This window comes from Oryx dammah, unplaced genomic scaffold (assembly GCF_014754425.2).
Source record: "Oryx dammah isolate SB20612 unplaced genomic scaffold, SCBI_Odam_1.1 HiC_scaffold_28, whole genome shotgun sequence".
Taxonomy (NCBI): Eukaryota; Metazoa; Chordata; class Mammalia; order Artiodactyla; family Bovidae; genus Oryx; species Oryx dammah.
Genome location: NW_024070212.1, coordinates 117827372 through 117851039, shown reverse-complemented (window position 1 = coordinate 117851039; position 23668 = coordinate 117827372). Strand labels below are relative to the sequence as shown.

Here is a 23668-nt window from a genome sequence, read left to right as displayed (position 1 = left end):
CTTGGGCTCCAAAATCATTGTGGATAGTGACTGCAGCCATGAAACTTCAAAGATGCTCGCTCCTTGGAAGAAAAGCTATGACAAACCTAGACACAGAGTATTAAAAAGCAGAGACATCACTTTGACAGCAAAGGTCCATCTAGTCAAGGCTATGGTTTTTCCAGTAGTCATGTACGGATGTGAGAGTTGGACCATAAAGAAAGCTGAGTGCAGAAGAATTAATGCTTTTGAACTGTGGTGTTGGAGAAGACTCTTTGAGAGTCCCTTGGACTGCAAGGAGATCCAGCCAGTCCATCCTAAAGGAAATCAGTTCTGAATATTCATTGTAAGGACTGATGCTGAAGCTGAACTCTGATACTTTAGTCACCTGATGTGAAGAGCTGACTCGTTGGAAAAGACCCTGATGCTGGGAAAGATTGAAGGCAGGAGGAGAACTGGGGGACAGAGGATGAGATGGTTGGATGGCGTCACTGACTCAATGGACGTGAGTTTGAGCAAACTCGGGGGGATAGTGGAGGACAGGGAAGCCTGGCGTGCTGCAGTCCACAGGGCTCACAGAGTCGGACACAACTTAAGTAGTGAACACCACCACCACCTGTGGTTCGTTAACGTATGAAAAAGGAAGCAGGAGCATATGGTGGCAAAGGGGCTCTTCAGCCAGCAGTGTTGGTGAAGCTGGAGAGCTTCATTTAAATCACAGAGCAGTTCCTTACACCACATACAACAACAAACAGGCTGAAAGCCTTGAATGTAGGAGACGACACTATAAAACCCCTAAAACAGAACACAGGCAAAAGAGTCTTTGACATGAATCGAAACAATATTTTCTTAGTCTCCCAGGACAAAAGAAATAAAAGCAAACAGACAGATGGGCCCTAGTCAAACCTAAAAGCTTTTGCACAGCTAAGGAACGATCGACAAAGCCAAAGGACAGCCTGTGGAATAGGGGGAAGTATTCACAAATGATACGACCGGCAAGGGGCGTGTCAAACGTGTTAGAGCTCAGGGTGCTGTGAGGACTGGGCAGAAGCACCAGGGCCAGGAGCACACTGCAGGCGCGGCGAAGGCGGGGGGCAGGGACTTACACGTGGCGACAGGCGCCTCCTTCCCAGACCGGCATGGACTTGGTCTCTGAGAACAGCCGTGTGCAGGGCTGGGGCACCTTCGTGCAGGCTGCTGGCACAGAGGAGGAGGGCCGCTGCTCACCAGGAGCCCAAGCCGCGTCCCCTCGTCCTGCAGCCACTGTGGTCCCGGCTTCTGCCCTGTGGCTCCCTGGGCTGGGTCCTTGTCCCGACTGCTTAGCAACTGCAGGTGCTGCTCTGGGTTGGGGTCCTGGGAGCCTGCAGGCTGCTTTCCCTCTGGGCTCGCCAGAGTCTCAGCCTGATGGGCCTCAGGTCTGTGTGTCTGGTGTGGGAACTTCTGTCCATCCGCCTCTCGTCCTGGTCCCGGAAGTCTTAGGGCAGCAGCAGGGCCCTCTTCCCCGCCCCTACCTCCTGTCCCCTCAGAGTAACTGTCCCTGGAGCCCCCTGCTATCTGGGCAGTGGGAGGCCTGGAGGCTCACTGCCCGCCAGCCTCCCTGCCCGTGCACTTGGACGTCTGGGTGCTGTGACCGGGCCTCTGTCTGAACCTACTGTGACAGGCATCTCAAGGCCAGGCCCTAGTGGCCCACAGGCAAGGGGGAGCGGTTCCGAACTCACCGAGCTCACAGTGTCTGCCTTTGAACCCTGGGCTGCAGTCACAGCTGTGGGCATCCTCACCGGGCACGCAGGTGCCTCCGTTCTGACAGGGGTTTTCTGAGCAGTTCCCAGGGGCGTCTGCAAATGGGTCATGAGCTGTTAGCCTCAGGCCCCACAGGAGGGCCAGGAAGAATCACCCACCGTTGCTGCCTCCTGCTGTCCCCGACAGCAGTGGGCCCAAGGGGCGGTCAGAGCGCTGAGGGGAGCCTGCCCTGAGCCCCTTAGCCCGGGGAGCGGAGGAGGCAGGGCGGAGCGGTTCCTCTGGCCTCAGTGCCGAGCCGTCGCACGGCGGAGGAGCCTGGGCCCGCGGCTCCCATCACGGCTGGGCTCTGCTCGCTTCCAGAGAGGCTTCTGCCCCCCGCTGGTCTGTGCCCTGCGCCCCACGTTTCCGCCGACTTTGCCCCGTGCCTGGGACTCTTCTGCTTGGAATGCAAAGGCCAACCCTTGAGAGCCCTCCTCATTCTCCAGTGCCTGTCCCCAAGCCCCGACCAGGCAGCCTCTGTGTCGCGGCCGCTGTCTGCCTCCTAACGGCATGGCATGGCGGGAGCTGCAGGCAGGCCGGTCAGTGGTGCTGCCAGGGAGGGGCAGAGCTGGCCTTGCCCCCTCAGCGTCTACCGTCCGATCCAGCCGCTCCCCTGCCGTCCCCTCGGCAGCCTCCCCGTGAGGTGCTGCCTAGGCAGACCCCACCAACCCCCACTTCCCCCCGCCGTGGCCTCCTGGGTTCTGTCGGCTGCTTCCCCTTCCCCCTCGGTCTACTTCACTTTCCTTCGCCCCTTTCTGCCCTCCAGCTTTCCACGTTCTTTCGTCTTTCCTGGTGCACTAAGGGGAGCTACGGGCTTGAGATGCCTTTTACCCTGGAAAAGGCAAAGCTTAACAGTTGAGGGCGCGGAGGACCCTGTGGACTGCTCCTCGGTTTCAGCTAGGAGCATCTGCCAGGCTGGCTTCATCTACTGCCGCTTTCCATCTGCTGCCTTTAGTTGGAGAATTTCAAGGCAGTTCCCAGAAGCCATTTCGCCTGTAAATGCGTCAGCAAGCATCTAGTGCAGAAAGACTCCGGCTTCTCGCATAAGCACAGTGCTGCTGCTATAGGATCACAGCGGCCGTTCCTCCCTCTCAAGTCCAGGTGGCAGATTCGCCACCTGCCTGCTTCTGAGAGGCTGGCCGACGCTTGTGCCGTGCCTGGGACCCTGGGCCCGGGCTTGTGTGCAGCAGAGGGGCTTTCACCAGAGCCCCGCCTTCTGTGGCCTCAGTCTACTGACTCCTGAGTTCATCTCTCACACACTAAATAAAGTGAAGGCTGTTTTGAACAGAGGCTAGGGACGAGGACGTGGCTGTGCCCTGTGGTGGGGCAGTGGGCTCCTGTACAGGGACAGATCAAGGAGTCGGGAGGCTCGGGTCCTGCCCGCAGACCACCAGTGTGTGGGACAGAGGTGGCTCCCGTGGGATGTGACCCGCACAGTCCAGAAGCTGTCCTGGGTGAGAAGCGGGAAACAGGAAGACCAACCAGCCCCACATTCTGTCCACATTCCCAGAACGCCAGGTTGCCATCTTGGGACTCCTCCAGGAGGGAGCCTGACCCGGAGATCTGCTTGGTGAGCAGATGCCAAATGGGCTTGAGCTGCGCCCTTGGGCATCCTTTCCTTGAGAAAAAGAAGTCTGACAGCTTCCAGAGAGAACGGGCAGATGATTCTGGAAGGAAGCAAGAGCACAGCTAATACCAGGGACAGCGCAGACGACTGTGGACTGATGGCTGAAGAGCCGAGAGGGGACTGTGAGCCCCGAGTCCTGCACCCAGGGAAGCCGGCCTTCATATGTGTTCCAGGCCCCGAGTGCTCGGGAGCTTGTAGAGTTCCACATAAAGTAACTCCACGTGGACCTTGGCAGGCTGAGAGCGCCAGGAACAGCCCAGGCTCTGACAGGCAGTGCCCAGACGGCCCCACGGGACAGCAAGTCTTTTATAAAGAGGCCCAGGGCAGACAGGCAGTGGGACACAGGAGGGGCCACGGTGAACCGCTGACCGCGCCGGCCCTGGGGAGACCCACCAGGGCCCAGTGTGCACTCAAAGCCGGCCTGCCGACAGGATCCCAAAACCCAGCCAACCCTGCATGCTGCCCGCTGCTGGACGGAAGCCAGCCCAGTGGCCCCCTCAGAAGACAACGCAGGCTCTCCACGTGGGCGCCTCCACACCCCAAGGCAGGAGCCATGGGCAGGGCCCAGAGCAGCTGCTGGCAGCAGCAGGCCGGCCTGGAGCCCTTGGAGTGAGCTCCTGGGGGCCAGGTGCTGGGTGGAGAGGGCACGCACGTGGGAGGCGGGCGAGATGCCACCGCTGAGGAGAGCCCGCTGTGCTCAGGCACCATGCGGGCAGAGAGCCCACCCTTCCCTGCCACCTGGCTTCTAGCAGAGCAGAGGACAGCGGCACGGAACAGGGCTCGCGGGTCCCCAGGAGGACGGCAGCAGGAGGCTGCTCGCTGCTTGGGCTCTGGGTCATAGGTGGGTCCCTGGGCTGACGGCCGTTATTTTAGCAAAAGCTAACCAACCAGACTCACTGAGACGGGGCCGGCCTTGTCTGATCGTGAGCCTGACGGGAGCCAAAGTGCCAGTCACTCAGTCCTGTCTATCTCTGCGCGACCCCGTGGACGGCAGCCCCCCAGGCTCCTCTGTCCGTGGAATTTCCCAGGCAAGAGTCCTGGAGGGGGTTGCCATGCCCGTCTCCAGGGGGACCTTCCCGACCCAGGGATCAACCCCAGGCCTGCTGCATTGCAGGCAGGTTCTTCACTGTCTGAGCCACTGGGGAGCCAGAGACCGGGACTAGTTCTGTCCCCTGGAGGCCACTGGTGAGCTTCTGCGCTGTTGTCGCCTGGAAGCATCTCACACCCTGAAGGCTCCGTCCTCCACACCAGCAAACACTGCAGGCAGCAGCGGCGTCTGGGGCCAGCCTGGAGCGCCCCTCATCTCTCCTCCAGGGGACCCAGGAGAGGCCACTCCATGCCCCTCTGCTTTCTGAGTTTTGTGAAATGAAGCATCTAATATTTAAAAGGGCTGACACAACAGAAACCCTTGGGCAAAATGTTTTTCACTTACAAAACACCAGCCACACGAGTGTCTTCCCTCTGCATCTGAGCCACAGACCGCCTCTCAGCGGCTCACCCAGGCCTCATCGGGTGAGTGCTGGACTGTGGGGCCGGGAGCCTCCACTGGCAGACACCGTCTGGCGCAGGTGCCTGGGTGTGCCCAGGTGTCCGTGGTACCCTGGGGCTCACAGGTGAGGCTGCACCCTGGGCACCTGGCGCTCCGCCTTCTCAGAGCGCTGGCCGATGGGCGAGCCCCTTCTGGGCCTGTGCTGTAGCCAGGAGAAAGGGCTGTGCCCCAAGCTGTCCTCAGAGGGACCCAGCCCCGACGCTCAGGGCCGGAGGACAGGCGGAGCGTGGCTCTGGGTTTGAGGAAGCAGTGCAGCCTATTGGCGCTGCCCAGTGGGGAGGTGCCCTATGAGCAGGCATGCCCAGGGGGATGGGCCCTGCTCGCCAAGCGTGGGTAGAGGCCGCCTCCTGGTGACGCTCCAGCTAGAGCCCGCCCCGCAGCTGGCCTCCTGCCGTCTGCCCCACACACACCTCTGCTGGAAGCGGGCGTCTCTGCAGGGAGCACCCAGCGTCCAAGCGGCTGCAGTCCCCAGGCCCGGCCCCGTCCGCCTGCGTGTTGTGTTGGGTCCCCTGGCAGGTGGGGTGCTCGGCCATTTCCTCGCTGTGGGCAGCCCCCTCCTCACCTACCGTCCTCAGGCCCCTGAGGGTGGTCAGCCCTGTAGTCCGCTCCTGCTGACTTGCTCTCCACGTCCTTGTCACCGCCATGTTCAGGGAGCTGGAGGGCCAGGCTGGCCGGCGTGGGGACCACGTCTGTGTTCTCCAGCTGCACCAGAGCTGTGGGCTCTAGGAGAAATCAGGACACCACAGTGCTGACCACGAGGCCGCTGCCTGGCGGCCAGGCCTGTCCGGGGGCTGCCTTCCTTCCGGAAAGGGGCTTCTCTCCCTCAGGGCACAGGGGTGTCCGCAGGGCCTGGTGTGGCCGGGTCCGAGTGGCTCTCAGCACCGCCGCGGGTAGGATCAGCTTTTCTCCGGGCGGAGCCCAGCCCGTCCTGCCAGTCCTCAGCACGCGCTGCTGGGTGAGGGTCACTTGTGGCCCAAGAGAGCTGAGCGTGCTGCCTCACCCTGAGCCGCGGGCTGAGGCGCCGCCTCCCCTCGCAGTCTCGTCCTGCTCTCCTCTCCCTGCGCCTCTCGCTCCCCAGGGGCCACAGCGCCGCCTCCCCATCTTCTCTGCCCCGAGCCAGGCCACTTGCTCGGCCCTGCTAGAGCCTGTGAGGCTGGTGCGGTGGTCGAAGGACCCTGCTTGCCCGCAACAGTGCTCGTTTGGGGGCTGTCCTCATGCGGACGCGCTCCTAACAGGATTCTTGCGGGCAGCCTGTCCTGCGGGCAGCCTGTCCCTTCGGCGTGGACAGCTGTGTTGGGCAGGCTCCCTGGGAGCCTGAAGGCGGCATGGGCTCTTCACACAGGCCCTGGAGTCCTGGGCTTCTGACCCCTTTGGGTCCCCCTGCTGGGGACACTTTGGGCACTGGGGGTGGTCTCAAAGCCCAGCTTTTAGGGGCCTCGCCCCTTGTCCAGCTGGGGACAGGAGGCCACCCGGGTCAGCCTGGCCACTCACGTGATCTCACAGTGACCCGCTTGCTGGGTGAGCTGGTGAACCTGGCCCTCACTCGTCCTCTGCCGTCCACGAGCTCTGAGAACCTGTGAGAGTCAGCACGGGTCAGCAGGGGCTCTGGGCCGGGGTCTCGGGGGCAGCAGCTGAGGCAGGCACCTGGGGGCCTGGGTCGGCGTCGTGGGGGCACCGGGGTCATTGAGCAGGCGCAGCTCGGGCAGGCGTGCGGGGGCCGGGCGGGTTCTCAGTGCCCTCTGGGGGAGGCCGTCACGGTGCCATCGTCTGTCGGCGTTGTCCCTTGGGGCTGCGGGCGGGCAGAGGAAGGGGTGGCCGTGTGGGCTGGTCTGGGGCTCCCCTGTGCATGGCTGAAGAGGGGGTGCCCCAGCCCAGCCCCACCTCTGCCCATGGAGGAGCTGTGGTTGCTGCCTGAGTTTTGTGCGGGCGCTGGTTCCAGCCCTCACCCTGGCCCAGGCTCTTCACCTGAGGGTAAGGCAAGGCCCTGGGGCCCCGTCCAGACTCACCTGGGCTGAGGCCCACAGCCCTCACACCCCGAGAGAGGGGGCAGCTCCTCTGTGGGTGGGTGCCGCCCGCCGCAACCCCGGGCTGCTGTCCTTCTCGCCTGCACGCCCTTCCCCACCAGCTCACAGAGGGCCCCACCTCCCCCTGTCCGCCTGGCAGTGGGTCGGGGCTGAGCTGGCCTCAGTGTCTCAGGGCAAGTGTGTTTCGTGTCCCGCGGGCGGGCTGCTGGGTCGGGAGACGAGGGAGCCCAGCCTGCTGCCCACCTCCCTGCAGCTCCTCACCATCCAGACAGACTGTTTCGTGAGCTGGAACAGGTAAGGGGGTTGTGCAGACCCCCGTGGGGCAGGCGGGCCTCCCGGGCGCCCGAGAGCAGACCCGCGTCCTCACTGTGGCCCTGGGCCTCTCTCCCCAGCTGCTCCTGCCTCCATCCGTCTACATGCGCTCCCTTCCTGCCTGTCCCAGCCCCCCTGCCCGCCCCCCCCCCCCCCCCCCGCTGTCCTGCCCTCTTCCCTGGGGTGCTGGCTCCCCGGGCCCGCCTCCATGCCGCCAGCCTGCTGGGTCTTGCCACTGCCTCCTGTGGGCGCCTGTTTTCAGGCGAGGCCTGTATTTACTGCCCACCGTCCGGGGCCCACCGGGGCGGGCAGCATGAGGGGAGGCGGGGCGCTGGCCAGCTGACGCAGCTCAGCCTTGCAGCGCCGTGCCAGCACAGCCTATCCTCGGGCGGCCTGTCCGTGCCTGGAGCAGCGCGGCTGGGCCGGGGGGCAGGGGGGCGGGCGCACTCACAGGTAATGATGTGCAGGCGGGCGGGCTCGCTGTGCACCTGGCCGGCCCCGGTGCCCTGCACGGCTGTCACCGAGAGCTGGTACCGCCGCCCGGGTGCCAGGTCCCGCACCGTGTAGGACGCCAGCCTCCCGCTGGGGACGTAGCGGCTCTTGGTGCTCTGGCTGGTGGTCACGTTGATGACGTAGGCCTCCAGAGAGGTGCTCGGACTGGGGGCGTCCCAGACCACGTGGGCAGAGGTGGCCGTGACTCGGGCAGCGGTCAGGTTGGCTGGCGGCAGAGGCCCTGGGTGAGCACGGAGCAGGGAGGGCAGTGAAGGGGGCTGGTGGGGTCTTCTGCCCAGGGCACACTCTAAAGATCTGACGCGGAGTGCTGAAGCCTCCCTGGAAGCCAGACCGCGTTGTCACAGACCTCACTGTGTCCTTGAGGACGGGTGGAGGGGCATTGGCAGCTGCTCAGGGCCGGCAACAGTAGGTACCCCGTGAGGCACCCCCCAAGCTCACCCCATCAGGTTGCCCTCCCGCATGGCCTTTTCCCTCCCCCTGAGCTTGGCCACGCACACCTTCTCCCGGGATGTAGGTAGGGGAGTGGGCGAGATGGGCAGAGGGTGGGCCAGGGACCCCACCCCCAGGGTCAGAGTGACGACTTGACCCCTTGCTGTCTGCCTGTCCCATTGGGTGAGGCCCTGCCCTCCCCACCCCCGCTCACTGCCCCTCCTATGCCTGGATAGCCCGTGTGCTGGGGAGCGGGGGGCGGTGAGGGCCGGGTGTCCTTGCCCGGGTGGACAGCCTGCCCATCCTCGCTGTCTTCTCCTCCGGCCCTTGTTCAGTGACCCTGCTCTGGTGGGGGCCCGGGAGCACCCACAGTGAGGGCGGCCTAGGGGGGACATCCTGGCAGGGGCCCTGCCCAGCCCCCTGCGGTCGCCTTCCCAGGCACCTCTGGGCACATGTGCAGGTGGCCAGAGCAGCTTTCTGGGGCTGTGGCCACTCAGAGACCGAGGGCAGGGCTAGGGCAGCTTCTGGAAGGGAGCTGAGCCCTCACCCCTCTACTCACGGGTCCACACGTGCACCGGGGCCGAGGCCAGGCTCTCCGTGGGGTGCTCCTGCCCCCCGAGCCCACTGAGGGCCGTCACCCAGATGGCGTATTTCCTTCCTGGCAGCAAGGCCCTGTGGGGAACGGAGGCCAGGGAGAGGAACAGGATGGCTCTGCTCGCAGACCACCGCTCCGCCAGTGTGACCCAGGTGGGGGGGCGTCCTGGGGCCGGCGTGAGCCGGGCAGGGGGTATTCTGGGGCTGGTGGGGGTCGTCCCCTGGCCAGTGTGACCCAGGGAGGCATCTTCCCGGCGCCAGTGTGACCCGGGCAGGGGGCGTCCCAGGGCCGGTGTAACCTGGGCAGGGGGCGTCCTGAGGATGGTGGGGGTCGTCCCCTGGCCGGTGTGACCTGGGTGGGAGTCATCCCAGGGCTGGTGGCCAGGCAGCCTCCACAGAGGCCAGACTGTGTCCTGAGAGCTGGGCTGAGCTCCTCCGTGGCCTGTCTGTCCAGTGCTGGGCAGGATGCAGGCCCGGGGTGGCTGCAGTGTGGCCGGAAGCTGGTGCTCAGACAGCAGAGGCCAGCTCAGGGCGACTGAAGGAAAAGGGTTAACAGGCCGGCCGGCCCGCCCACCCCCTGGGGAGGGCTGCCCACGAGGCTGGCCCTGGGGTGGGACTTCTGAGGGTCCCCAGTGCCCTCTGGGGGAGAGGGTCTCCCTGCCCCTAAATGTCTGTGTACAGACAGGCTCCTGCCAGCTGAGCATCCCTTCCTCTGGGGTTCTGGACCCTTCTCCAGCCTCAGGTGCCCGTGACTCTCCCCGCCTTCCTGCCCAGTAAAAGCCCTGGATGCTGTATGTCTGCGTGGCTCCCCAGGAAAGTACCTGCTGGCTGGTGGCAGGGATGGGGTATGTTGGGGGTGTGGTGGGGAGCTTGTCTTGTGTGGGGAGGGGCTGTGGAAGCTCCCACGTGGTCTGTGACTTGTCCCTGCCCGCCTCGGCCTTTCATTGATGTTGCTTTGTATCCCTTCTCTGTCCTGAATTGCTTAAGTCTTGGGGAACCCCCTCAGGAATGTGGGGATGGCCTTGGGGACCCCAACACAGGAGTGCCCACCTGGGAACCCATTTGTGTCTCTGCCCCGCTGTTCCTAGGGAGTGGGCAGAAGGAGCCACAGGCAAGGGGAGGGGTCGTGGCATCCAGCACAGATGGCCATCTGGCTGGACAGAAGGGCACAGGAGACATGGTGGAGGGAAGACTGCAAACCGGAAGTGTGCTGGTACAGCGGCGCAGTGGCCTGCCCGTCCCGCCTTCCAGAGCCGGGGCCCACGGCTGCTCTAGGCTGGGCGCTGCAGAGCTGTGCCCGAGCCCACCTCCACAGCTGCGGTCCCAGGCTCAGGAACTTGGTGGGAACGTCACAGCTGCCGCCTTCCCTCCTCACCCTGCCCTCCAGCACGGCCCACCCTCCCTGCCTGGCTCAGAAGGTGGCTCATGGGTCCATCGTGGGCTGCTGTCTGGGAGTGTCCCTGAGCTGGGGGCCTAGGCCGAGGATCTGAGGCTTCCCTGGGGTGCTGCTGAAATGTTTATTTCAGTCATCAGTCATTTTGAATGACTGATGTTCATTTGAGTTTTATTTTGTAGTTTTGTTGGTATACAATATGTAATACGCATAAAAAATTTCAGTTCAGCTCAGTTCAACTGCTCAAGTTGTATCTGACTCTGTGACCCCGTGGACTGCAGCACGCCAGGCTGACCTGTCCTTCACCAGTTTAAGGTTTGAACATATTTGAACAAAGTAAAAATGTCAGGCAGCCCAGGGGTGGTTGCCTTCTCCCTTTCCAAGGAGTCCGGTGACTTGGGCTGGAGGGGCTCTGGGCTGGCCTCCGGTGGCCTCTTTCTTCTGCCTGCAGGGGTGCCATCTGCAGAGTCAGAGCGTCCCTGCGCCCGCGGGAGGCGAGGCCGCGGTGCGGCCCGGAACTGATCACACAGCCCTGCTCCTCCAGGGGCTCGGGGGGAGAGGGCAGCAGGAGCCCGGTGGTGTCGGGGGAGAGGGCGGCAGGAGCCCGGTGGTGTCGGGGGAGAGGGCGCCCTTGCTCTTACCTGAATGTGAACCTGTCCACACTCCTGTCCACGTCAGTGGACTGCTCCTCCTGGGCCTCAGGGTGGCGGATAGACAGGCGGACGCTGCTGACGGTGGCGTGGCGGATCCTGTGCAGAGCCCACCGCACGGAAATGGCGCTGGCCGTCACGTTGGCAACCTCAAGGCCCTCGATGGGGCGGGGTCCTGGGGACAGTGGGCGAGCAGCCTGTTTGGCCCCTCCTCACCCTGGGGGGCGGGGCCGGGGCTGGAGAGGGGGCTCGGGAGGGGCCCTGGGGACCTGCAGAGTGGCCTCTGCAGAGACGCCTGTCCAGCCTGGGCTTGCTGAAGGCGCTCCTCAGTCCAGTGGGGACCGGGGGCGGGTGGACATGCCCCGGACCCCTGCCTCAAGGCGGGGGCGTTGCAGAGGGGCTGCTGTAGGCGCTGCCCTGCGTGGTCTTGGCCTGCCAGGGGGCAGGGTGGGACCTTCGTGGCTCCCTGGCTGGCTGGGGGCAGTGACAGTGACTGCACCATCTGGGGGCTCCTGGGGCCTGCCAGGGAGAAGCCAGGAGAGGCCTCGCTGACGCCAGGGAAGGGGGCGAACCCCAGGCCGAGGCAGCTGAGAAGGGTGTCCCAGCTCCCGGAGTGCCGAGCCCTGGTCTGTGGCATGGGGGAGGCTGTCTTCCTTCCAGAGCCCACCTTGAGCAGCCTCAAAAGTGCTTCTCGCTCAAGCTGAGCTCTGAAGCAGGGTGGCCCTGCCCGCCCCCAGCCCCCAAGGCTCTTCTGTCTCATGCTGGGGCCACCCTCCTGGCCCCCTGTGCTGTTCCTCCCCAGGACACCCCGTCCCGAGGCCTCGTCCCTCCTCACACTTGGCCGTCACCGTCCTGGCTGTGGGCATCCCGGCAGGCTGCAGGGTGCCTGCCGCATTCCTTCCAAGGGACCCGAGAAGGCGCTCCCTTCTGTCCCCCAGGACCCTTGTCTTCCTGCTCACCTGGCCGGCAGGCCATGCCTGCCTCGCTTGCCTTGCTCCTAAGACTGGCCCTGCCCACCTGCCCGCCCATGCTCACTTGTCCATATATGCCCACCTGTGTCTATGCACCAGCCTGTTCCCACCTGTGCCCACCTGCCCCGCCCTGCCAGCCACCCTCAAGGGGCTCCCAACATGCCCAGTGGTCATGCCACTGCCCAGCTCTCATTCCATCCTCCAGCCTCCCCTCCCCATCTCTTGATTCCTAGGGCCAGCCCCCAGCAACTCACCATCATGGGAGTGTTACGGGGATCCCCCTCCCGCACAGCCCCAGGAGCAGACAAGCCAGCCGAGCCCCGCCTCTCCGCACAACTCCCTTCAGGGCAGGATGCCCAAATGGCCTCCCTGCTGCCCCACGGCTGCCTCTGCTCCAGCCTGCGGGGAGGCTCTGTCCTTACCCCATGGCAGTCCCAGCACCTTCTCAGGGGGCCCCCCTGCATTCCCCAGCCCCCTCCCTCACCCTGTTACCGCCCCTCTCCTCCAGAGGAGGGGCCCTCGGCTGGCTCGGGCACCGGGGGTGGCTTGGCTGGCACCCACCCTGCTGGAGGCACGCTGTGGTGGGGCCCTTGGGGGGCGGGCAGCCCGAGTCACTCACGCGTGCGGGGAGCAGCCAAGTCACTCACGCGTGCAGGGAGCAGCCAGGTCACTCACGCGTGCAGGCAGAGTCACTCACGCGTGCGGGTGGTTAGCCTGAGTCACTCGCGCGTGCGGGGAGCAGCCAAGTCACTCACGCGTGCAGGCAGAGTCACTCACGCATGCGGGCGGTTAGCCCGAGTCACTCACGCGTGCGGGTGAGCAGCACCACAGGCCTGCTGATGTCGTTCTTGTTGTTGGCGTTGCGCTTGACTGAGAAGACAGAGACGTTGTAGGCCCTGCCGGGCGCCAGGGCCCAGAGCTGGTGCGCCGAGCGGCCCCCGTCCACGAAGTCTGTGCGGCGGTAGGAGCCGTCCGCGGACGCGTAGGTGACGGCATAGCCGTCCAGCACCTGCCTGGCGGCTGCGCCTTCAGGGGGCCGCCAGGAGATGGAGACCCCACTCTCTTCCACTTGCTCCACCTTGAGGGCCGTTGGTGGGAAGAGCTCTTCAGGGTTTCGGTCAAGAACAAGGGAAGGGGGTGTCAGCTGTCGGCTGGGCAAGTCCCAGCCCCCAGGCGGGTGTCTGGCCTGCTGGCCCTTGGGCCTGGGGACTGCTCGGCTCTTTGCCCCGCCCCGCGGGGTGTCTGCAGCCCTCGAGCAGGAGGGGGCCCCCCCCACGCTGGCGCCCTCGCCGCCTCACCTTTGGCACAGTCCTTGCCAGTGTAGCCCACTTTGCAGGTGCAGCTGTGGGACCCGTTGCTGGCCAGGCAGTAGCCGCGGCCCCCGCAGGGGCTGGAGAAACAGGGATCACTCACTGTGGGGGGAGCAGCAGTGAGTGGACTTCCGGCCAGGCGCCTCCCCCCGGGCCCTCAGTGCTGGCCCTGGGCTGGTCCCGGGTCGGTGTGTTTGTGGGGTGCAGGTGGGCAGTCCTGGGTGGCCCTTTGGGGAGCAGATATGGGGGACACTCCAGGGGAGGGGCAGGGCTTGCCGGGGCCCCCACGGAGAGGCCAGGGTGGCCCACCCCCAGCCAAGCCAAGGTGACCGCTCCTGAGAGGCAGCTGAGAACACCAGCCCTTCCACAGCCTGTGTATGCTGGGGCTGGGGCGCAGCCCCGGCTTCCAGGCCAGGGCCCACAGGGTCCCCCGCCCTGGTGAGACGCTCTGGCCACAAACCGTCCACACCACGCTTGTCACTGGGCCAGCTCCTGTCCCCTGCGGTGGGGCTGGAGCCCAGGACCTGTCCACCCCGCACCTCTGAGCGGTGCCGGTCAGGCCCAGCTGAGGGGACACTGGGGACACTCGAATAGCACAGGTCAGGCCACCCACCCTGGGGAGATGCCCAGCAGGGAGACGGCGCCGGGGCGGCCGGAGGGGGCCGGGGGCTGCCGCAGGCCGAGGCCAGGGAAGGCCTTGTCCCTCGCCCGGTCCTTGGGGGCCCCGAACAGGCGCACGAGCGAGGGGCTCTTGCCGTGAGGAACTGGGAGCGGCAGGCCCCTGGGGCGGCCGTGAGCTTGGCCCGTCCGGGGGCGGCACGGCCTGTGGCTGGACATGGAGCCGGGTGGACGGGGGTGTGGGGAGCGGGGAGCCCCACCTGTCTCGCAGTGGTAGCCGAAGAAGCCCTCTGGGCAGACGCACAGGTAGGCCCCGCCACCGTTCTCACAGCGGCCTCCGTGCTGGCAGGGGCTGGAGTCGCAGGCGTCCACCTCTGGAGAACACCCAGAGAGTCGGCCAGGGCAGCAAGGGGGTGTCTGGGGGAGGGAGGAGAGGACAGCGGGAGGAAGGGAAAGGACGGCGGGGCGAGGTCGCTGGGGGCAGGGGGCGGGCAGAGGCCTGGCCCTCCCCTCATCCTCCCTGCTGGGGTCCCTTCCCGCCCCCCCCCAAGCCTATCCCCGGGCACCATCCCCGCCCCCTGCTCTGAGCAGCCCAGTGTCTTTGCTTGTTGGAAACAGGTTTTCCCAGGCGTCCAGGGTATCATGAGTGTGGGTGAGGGCCCGGCACGTGGGGACCCCGAGAGCAGCCCCTACCTGTCTCGCAGTGGACTCCAGTGAAACCGGGGGGGCACTGGCAGACAAAGGCCCCCGGGAGGTCCCTGCAGGCGCCTCCGTTTCTGCAGGGCTGCGCCTGGCACTTGTCTGTCTCTGAGGAGAGGGACATGGACATGAGGCTGCATGGCCGCCACCCCGGGGCCTCCGGTGCCCCAGACTTCAGCCTCCCCTGCCCTCCCTCTGCCCACAGAGCCTGTCCGGGCCCCTGCTGCCTTCACTCTCTGGCCACCTGGCTTGCACAGGCATGAGGGAGCAGGCTTCATGGAGCCTCCCCCGCTACTCCAGCTGGGCTGGGATCTGCCCCTGCACCCCACCTTCTCTGCCCCTGGGTCCTCACCCCCACCCTCCCCCGCCCTCCCCCAGCCAGGGTCTGCGGGAGGCGGGAGGAGGGTCATGGTTAGCTGCTGTCAGCTGCGCTCTCGGTGCTTCCGGGGGCCTAGAGGCAAGAGTATCTATAAGCAGCTGTCCCTGTGGACATCAGAGCCAGCAGGGGCCCGAGAGAGCAGGCAGCACCCAGCCAGACCCCAGCACAGGGAGAGGAGGGGCTGGGCAAGGGGACGGTGCTGGGGCGCTGGAGCTCAGTGGGAGCGGCCGGCCCACGGAAGGTTGGGACTGTCTTACCCCGCTCACAGTGGGTGCCTTCGTGGCCTGGGCTGCAGACGCACAGGTACCCGGCGACGCGGTCCTGGCAGGAGCCCCCGTGCAGGCACGGCTGGGATCGGCACTCGTCGATTTCTGAGCGAGGAAAGCCCGGGTGCCAGGCGCCAGGAGAGACCCCAAGAATAAGCAGTGTTGCTGCTGTTAGCAGGGATGACTCGAAGCCGGACTAAGAGGGACGCACATGAGCTTTGACAAGAGGCTCTGGACAGAAGTCTACGACATCCCAGGTGCCGGGAGAGGCCAGAACCTGAGGAGGGCCCTGGAGGGGAAGAGGCGCACCTCTGGGAAGGGGCTGGGGGTGCTCCCGAGGGCCCCACCGTGCCATTAGGTGACAGTCGTGTATGAAACCAAGACACCTGGGGGCCAGCCCTTCATTTGGAAATACTCACTGTGAAGTTTTTAAAACCTGGAAAGTTTGCTCCTGAGTTAACAATGTTCAGCTTAAAACAGTTTACTTTTAATGCTTAACGTGTAAATAAGTAAATAAATGGTACTGACAGAATGACCCCTGGGGACTGGGGCCTGACCTAGGGGCTAAGAATGGTGGGTCATCTGCTCACAGGCATATCCCAGTTGTGACTTGAATTTCCATGGTTATCCCCTCTGTGCCTCCTTATTTTTTAAATTTTTATCAATATGCTGGACAATATTTGCTATTATGAACTTTATTTATAGGATATTGTGGTGAACGCACTGTTTTGTCACTCGGCATTATATTAATAAGATGTTTCTATGTGCTGGGTTGTTCTTTTCATTGCTGTGTAATATTCCTCAGTGTGACTATACCACACTTTCTCTCTCTTGTTTGGTAGGGTTTGGGGCTGGACTTAGATTTCTTGCTGTTGAAACAAAACGTGTGTGTCTCTCCCACGTCCTGGTGTCGATTTCCCCCGGATTTACAATTATCAAGCAGTACAATCGCTAGGACACAGTTTATGTGAAGGGGGTCAGCTTGACAAATTACTAAGTTGTCTTCAAAGTGCTTGTACCAGTTTACACTTCCTCCAGCAATTTAGAACAAATTCTGTTTATCCATATTCTCACCAATTTATGGGCTTTTTAGACTTCAGAAGTTTTGCCAACTGAATGTATCTCATTTTACTGTTGGTTTGCATTTTGCACAGCACTGACAAACGGGGTGTTGTTTACTACTGTGAAATTCCTGCTCACGTGTTTTACCTATTGGGTTGATTATATACATATATGTGTATGACATACACACATACATGTATATGTAACATATATGTATATGTGACACATACATAACATATATACATAAGTGAAAGTCACTTAGTCATGTCTGACTCTTTGTGACACCGTGGACTGTATAGTATATGGAATTCTCCAGGCTAGAATACTGGAGTGGAGAGCCTTTCCCTTCTCCAGGGAATCTTCCCAACCCAGGGATCGAACCCAGGTCTCCCACACTGCAGGCGGATTCTTTACCAGCTGAGCCACCAGGGAAGCCCGACTTTCTTAAGGCCAAGGAATTTAAGTTCCTAATTTTTAACTAGTCAATTTGTCCATTTTTTCCTTTTATACTTAGTGGTTTTTGTGGAATCTTTCTCTGCCTTAAGGCCAAAAAGATAGTTAACCTACATTTCCTACACAAAACTACATAATTAAAAAAAAAACCCATTTAAGTCCTTAGTACATCTGGAACTAATTGTTGGGTATGGTGAGAAGTGGAGAAACAGTGTAATATTTTCTGAGTACCTAACCATTTTATCCCAGCTGTCATGAAGATTTTCCCATGTGTTCTTACAGAAGTTTATAGTTTGAACTTTTACATTTACGTCCATAACTCATTTCACATATATAAAAATTATCATTTTGATGCTATTGTAGACAGCATCATTTCATTTCATTTTCCAAGTCTCCACTGCTGGAATATGAAACTGTAATTGTTTCTGTGTGTTGACCCTGTGTCCTGTAACCTACTTGAATTCACTTATTAGTTCTATTGCTTCTGTTGCAGAATTTCCTAGAATTTTCTGTGTGCACGATCGTGTCATCCTTAGTTCTTGCCCGATAGACGTGCTGTCTTCCTTTTCTCGCCTCTGGCATGGTCTAGGGCCTCCAGGACAATAGTGGAAGACACTGGACGGACACCTTTACCTGACTGCTGATAACGGCAGGAAGTCTTTCACCCGTAAGCACTTTGTTAGCTGTTGATTTTTTTCATGGATGCTCTTTGATCGGGTTAAAGAAATTTTCTTCTACGCTTAGTTTGTTAAGAATTTTAAAAATAATAGTTGAATTTTGTCAAATGACTTTTTCTGCATCTATTAAGACAATCATATGGTTTTCTCCTTTATTTTCTACTATGGTGAATTACATTTACTGATTTTCAAATGTTAAACTGTTCTTGAGATAAATCCCTCTAGGTCAGGCTGTATTAACCTTCTGATGTAATAGTGGGTTGGATTCTAGTAATGTCTTGTTAGGATTTTTGTGCTTTGTGCATGAAGAATATTGTTGGCCTGTAACTTCATTTTTGCAGTGTCTCTGGTCTTGGTATAAAGGCGATATTGGTCTCATAAAATGAGCTGAGGAGGGTTCCTTCCTCCTACATTCTCTGAAGGAGCCCTGTGATAGTAGTAGTATTCCTTCTGAGAGGTTTGACAGAACTCAGTCAAGAGTCTGGTCCTGCCATTTTCTTTGCAGGGAAGTTTTAGCCACAAGTTAAATTTCCTCAATAGACATGAGGCTCTTCACGTTTCCTATGTATTCTCGTGTCAGTTGTGGTCATTAGCGTCTTTCTTCGTTTGTTCTAAACTATGAGATATGTCGGCCTGAAGTTGTTCACAATATCCCCTTGCCCTTTAAATAAATGCTCATATAGTCTTTAGTGATATCTTTTTTCATTCTGACATTGCTAATTTTTATTTTTTCCCTTGATCAGTCTAGCTAGAGGCTTATTATTTTTATTGATCTTTTCAAGGAACCAGTTTTTGGTTTCATCTGCACGTCTTTTTTATAATTAATTATAAATTATAAAAAATGTCATTTAATCATTAATTATTGTTGATCTATAAAAATGCAATGAATTTTGTTATAATAACCTATATTCACCAAACATATCACATTTCCTATCATTTATACAGTCTTCTTTTGGCTGAAAGACAACCACATTGGCTGGAAACACTAACATTTTTACTTCCTCCTTTAGCATCTCCATGAATTTACTTTTTCTTACTTTACTGCATAGGCTATTGCTGACAATGTAGCGCTGAACAGACTTAGTGATGACGGGCATCCTTATTAGCGAATGTTTCTCCACTCAGGATAATGTCTATTCTAGGTTAGATGAGACCCATCGTAAAACTGCCTCAGAAGCTAATTTCCTTCCTCGTGTTGGTAGCTCAGCATGTCTGAGTCAGTTCAGCGGAAGAGCAGCTTTTGCATTCCAGATCCTCCTCCTGTATAATGCGGATCAGGGAACACTGGTCCACAGCTTCCTCTCCTTGTTTTCGGCCTCACCACGCAGCACGCAGAACTTCCCGGACCAGGGCCTGAACCTGTGCGCTCGGCGGCGGGAGCACAGAGCCTTAACCACGACCGCCAGGGAGGTCCCGTAGCCCTCTTGACGTAACCTGTCCTCATTCCTCTGTAAATACGTGGAGTATAATTGGTGTGCTTCAGTGTAATTGTGTGTTCAGCCTAGCTTCTGCCTGGTCTGAGCACATCTCCCTATGGACTAATGAACACGTGGGGGGCTCTGTGGGCTCTGCTATTTCTCTTTTATAAGTTTTCCCTCCAGTAAATCCTGTATTATACCACCTGGTACTAGAAAGGTGTGTGTGTATCGTATTATTTTTATCTGGATAAGGAGTACTTTTAAAATTCGTACTTGGTAGGATTGTGTTACTTGAATAGGTGTGAATTTTATCAGAGGCTTATCATGCAGTCATTGAGACTCTGCTGTGACTCTCCTCCTTTAGTTGGTCAGTGTAGCAAACGTCCCTAATATCGCACTTTTCATAACAACCCAGCTTAAGGGTGGTGTGCGTGCTCAGTTGTGTCCGACTCTTTGCGGCCCCAGGGACTGTCGCCTACCAGGCTCCTCTGTCCATGGAATTTTCCAGAAAAGAATCCAGGAGTGGGCTGCCACTTCCTGCTCCAGGGGATCTTCCCGACCCAGGAATCAAACCCACGGCTCTCGGGTCTCCTACACTGGCAGCGCCTGGGAAGCCCGTCATAAATGTAGTCTTGATAGATCGCTTTCTGCATCTGTTTCCACGTTGAATGGGCCCGTAACTTTCCGCTCTCCACCTGTCCATGTCTGGTGCTGGTTTGAGGTTGTCCTGGCCTCGTGGAGTGGGTGGCACACACTCGTTTCTACTCTCCAGGAGGGCCTGTCTAACACTGCGGCAGTCTGCTTCCTGGCAGTTCGGTGGGATTGACCCACGGACTTGTTTGGGCCTGGTGCTTCCTTGTGAGAAAACTTTGCATCCTCAGCTCTCAAATGAGTTAAAAGGTACGATTTTATGGGCTCTCTGGAGCTTCCTTGATGTTACAGTGAGAGTGATGGTGTTTTCTCACTGTCCAGACCCTAACTGAATGGGTCGCCTCACTATCTTTAAAATGCCATTTTATTGTCTCACTCCTGATGTCTCCATAAGAAGTCTGGTGCCAATCTGATTCTTGTTCCTTTGTGGCTTCTTGCCCCTTTTTCTAAGGATCTTTCTTCCTGATCTCCTTAAATTATTGTAATGTGTCTAATGTCTCTCTTTCCTCCCGTTGGACATTCTGCAGGCCCTTTCGACCTCTGGTCATTTATCAGCTATTCTGGGAATTTAGCTCCATAGTTGTTGCAACAACATTCCATCCTAATTTTTCTCACTCTTGGAGTCCTGTTACCTCAATGTCAGCACTTACACGCTCCTCAGAGCCTCCATCTCCGTTCTAACTCTGAGTACTTCCCTTCTTCTCCCTGGTACAACTCCTCACACTGACCTTCCAGCTCACCAGCTTCGTCTCTGTGCCCGTTTATGAGTTGTGTCTGTTACTTCCACTGCTACAACTTTCCGACCATCTTAGTCCTGCCTTCTTTTAAACATTACTTGTTGATTCTGTTTTATGGCCAGCATCCTGCTTCGTTTCTATTCTTACTCATCTTCTACGTTCCTACTCCCAGGAGTATATGTTGTCTGGGCTCTAATACTGTCTCTGAGGTGGCCATATTTCTCGAGTGTCCTGGTATCCTGGCTCGTGAGCTCACATTCCCTGGGGCTTCCCACTCCTCCTCTGACGGCATGTCGAGGAGAAGCAACACTGGGCCCAGGGTGGCCTCCTAGACAGTGACCACTAGCCCTGGGGGGCTTGGAAGGACAGGCGTAAAGGAGCAGGCTTGAGGCCAGGTGGCCACAGCTGTGTTTTGGGATGCTGCCCCTGAGAGGGCTGCCCAGGCCCGACGCCTTGCAGGGCATCTGGGAGGGGCGGTGTGCTCTGTGCCTCGCTTCTCTGGATGCTGTCCTGTCCCTAAGCTGCTTGGCTGGAAGCTCTTTGTCGTCTGCGACTGTGATACCATTACACAGATGGGCTGAACAGTTTGGAATGTTCTGTTTGGCTTAACACACCGCTGGCAGAGCTATCTCCAGGTGCCTGGATCAAGGGGGGCCTTGCCTGCAGGGCAACACCCCTTAAATGCCCATGGGGGCTCGTGGGGGCCTTGTTCAAATGCAGGGTCTGATCCCGCAGGCCTGGGCGGGCCTGGGAGCAGAAGTGGGACCTAAGCCCTGATCTGCCTCTGCAGGGCTCTGCCTTTGGGCTGCCTCCTGGCCTCTGTGCTTCCTCTGCAGAGTGGGCTTGTGGGTGTTGGGCCTCATGCTCTGGGCTGCTCTGAGGACCGGAAGCCCTTAGAGAAGGGTCCAGAACGGAGGGGACCAGTCGTCACCACCATCAGCACCAGGTCTTGGCCTCACTTGTCACAGAGGAGACACAGGTCAGGGTCAGAACTGCGGTTCCTGCTCTGCTGCTCAGCCCAGGGGAGTGGGGCGTGGCCCAGGGGAGCAGGGCGTGGCTCCCCCCACCCCGCAGAGGGCCCCAGTCACCGTGGCACTGTGGGGGCTCGCTCCAGACGCCCTGTGGCTGGCACACCCGGACATGGCTGGAGGCGCTTGGGCTGTAGCCTTGGTCACACGAGTACAGGGCCACCGAGCCCAGTCGGGTGCCGTTGAATCTCAGGGTGGCGTGCTTCACCTCGCTGGGTGGGCCGCAGTCTACCTCTGCAAGGACACGGCAGCCGCGTCCTGCACTGCCGGTCCCTGCCTGGCCTCCCGCTGCTCTGACCCGGGCCCCTTGCTCCTCGTGCAGCCTGTCCCAGGGTGACAGAGCCGGCCCCCAGAGCGGGCTGCTCAGAGGTTTCCTTCTTCCCCTCTCTCCCCAGTCCCCTGCTGGGCCCTGCCCCGCCCCAACCCTGACCCGGCCTGCTCACCTGCCTGGCACCGGCGTCCTGTGTACCCTGCTTGGCAGTGGCAGGAGAAGTCTGTGCCCAGGTCCTCGCAGGTGCCCCCGTTCATGCACGGGCTCCGGAAGCAGGGTGAGGGGGCTGCAAGGGCACGGGGACCCCGTTGCCCATCACTGTCCCCGCCGAGGCCTCTGGGCGGCAGAGGTGTCCTGCCTCTCGCACCAGCTGTGCCTCCAGCCCATGGGGCTGTGGGGAGCTCCCCCTTACCTATCTCACAGTGCCGCCCCGAGAAGCCTGGGGGGCAGTCACACTTGTATTTGCCGATGTAGTGGAAGCAGGTGCCGCCGTTGTAACAGGGGCCCGAGGCACATGAGTCTGGCTTCCCTGGAGACAGAGGCGCCCACAGGGCAGGGCCGGGCGTCGCATGCAGCCCACTCCGGTCCCTTCCCTCGCCCTCCACACCCGCAGCAGGGGCGGAAGGGGACCTGTGGGGCGCTCCCGACGAGCAGACGCAGGGGCAGGGCAGGGGTCCCAGGCCAGCCCCACCCCAGCCTCCCCAGGCCGGCGCGCCGCTGGGCCCGCACCGATCTCGCAGTGCCTGCCAGTGAAGCGGTAGGGGCAGTCGCAGTGGTACTCGCCGCCCGCCTCCTTACACGTGCCTCCGTTCCTGCAGGGCCCAGAGCTGCACAGGCGCGGCCGGGCTGCCAGGAACAGATTGACAGACAGAGAGGCCAGTCAGCTGGGGCCAGCCTCCTGGCCCAGAGCGCCCGCAGGCCACGGCTGCCGGTTGGCGGAGCCCCTGAGGCTGCTGCCCAGGGCCGAGCCCCCAACATGCTCCCCAGTCGGCCCGGGGGCCCTGCGCCTGCCGCCCGACCCCCTGTGCCCGCCATCCCCCTGCCCTGCCCAGGCTCTGCTGGGGAAGCGCTGGAGAGCTGCCCACTGCTGCCCTCCTGCTGAGTGGGGAGCCGCTGAGTAGGCACTCCCACTCAGATCTGTGTGTTTATGTGCCTGCACTGGGGGGCTTCCCTGGCCTGCGGGGCCCATCACCCTCTTGCACGGGGGCCTTCCCTGGCCTGCGGGGCCCATCACTCTCTTACACGGGGGGCTTCCCTTGCCTGCGGGGCCCATCACCCTCTTGCACGGGGGGGCCTTTCCTGGCCCATGGGGACCATCACCCTCTTACGTGGGGGGCCTTCCCTGGCCCGCGGGGTGGATGTTGCACCTTCCCAGCTCAGCCAGCAGTGTAGACCCTTAGCCTGCTCGACGTTCTTAGGGGGAACGTGAGGCAGGAGGGGCCTCCCCCCAACGCCCCGTGGGGCCTCACAGGACGCTTGTCCAGGTTCCGGCCACCACCCCCCACCGTGTCCCTCTGCCCTCTCTTGGGGACGCCTTGGCCAAGGGTGCAGGACCTGGATGGCTCTGCACAGAATCAGCCTGCTCTCTGGAAAGCCCTCCCCTGCAGGGGTGTGGAGGCCGTGGGTGCTGTGGTCAGAGCCTCAGGGGCCCAGTCTCAGGGCCCCGTGGGAGCGGCAGAGGCAGGGGTTCAGGTTTCAGCTCTCTGGACACGTGAGGCAGCAGGAGGGCTGGACGGGGCCCAGGTACCAAGCCTCGGAGGACAGACGTGGGCATAGGGGCCAGGCGGCCAGCACCTTGGATCTTGACCAGGGGATGCCTGGGTCACTGAAAAGAGTCCTGACTGCTGCTTCTAGCTGCTGGAAAGACTGAACTGGGCGGGCCAGGTGAGTACAATGACGCCCGCAGTGTATTTGCTTAAGAGCGCTTATGTTCTTAAGTGGCTAAGTGTTGTAAAATGTCGACATTCTCTAATTGCACTACATTTATAAAGTCCACTCAGTGGACATGAATCTGACAAACTCCAGCAGATGGTGAAGGACAGGGAGGCCTGGCATGCCGCAGTCCACGGGGTCACAGAGAGTCGGACATGACCCAGCGACTGAACAACGCTGAATTCTTTTATGAATCAGGGATTCTAGACTCCATGGGGAAAGCAGTGAGCGGGAAGGGGAGCGCACTGCGCGGGGCGCGCTGCAACGGGTGGGAGGCCCCTTCCCCCCCCACCCCCCGTGAGCTGCCATGCCCACCTTTCTCACAGCGGCACCGGGATGCCCCCCCT

The 23668-nt window shown here is 60.6% G+C and overlaps 1 protein-coding gene across 1 annotated transcript in view; it reads right to left on the bottom strand.

The window, feature by feature from the left end:
• The window catches only part of SNED1 (sushi, nidogen and EGF like domains 1), a 77777-nt gene that overhangs the window by 8483 nt on the left and 45626 nt on the right, over window positions 1–23668 (bottom strand). Inside the window, exons 13-29 of the mRNA XM_040232022.1 lie at window positions 22119–22235; window positions 21802–21918; window positions 21562–21675; window positions 21179–21352; window positions 15084–15197; window positions 14442–14555; window positions 14009–14122; window positions 13119–13232; window positions 12628–12924; window positions 10841–11024; window positions 8772–8884; window positions 7722–8003; window positions 6579–6723; window positions 6426–6508; window positions 5501–5656; window positions 1698–1814; window positions 1086–1173 (exon numbers count right to left, since the gene is read on the bottom strand). Coding sequence (XP_040087956.1) covers window positions 1086–1173; window positions 1698–1814; window positions 5501–5656; window positions 6426–6508; window positions 6579–6723; window positions 7722–8003; window positions 8772–8884; window positions 10841–11024; window positions 12628–12924; window positions 13119–13232; window positions 14009–14122; window positions 14442–14555; window positions 15084–15197; window positions 21179–21352; window positions 21562–21675; window positions 21802–21918; window positions 22119–22235 — 2443 coding nt within the window. The remainder of the gene's footprint in view (window positions 1–1085; window positions 1174–1697; window positions 1815–5500; window positions 5657–6425; window positions 6509–6578; window positions 6724–7721; window positions 8004–8771; window positions 8885–10840; window positions 11025–12627; window positions 12925–13118; window positions 13233–14008; window positions 14123–14441; window positions 14556–15083; window positions 15198–21178; window positions 21353–21561; window positions 21676–21801; window positions 21919–22118; window positions 22236–23668) is intronic.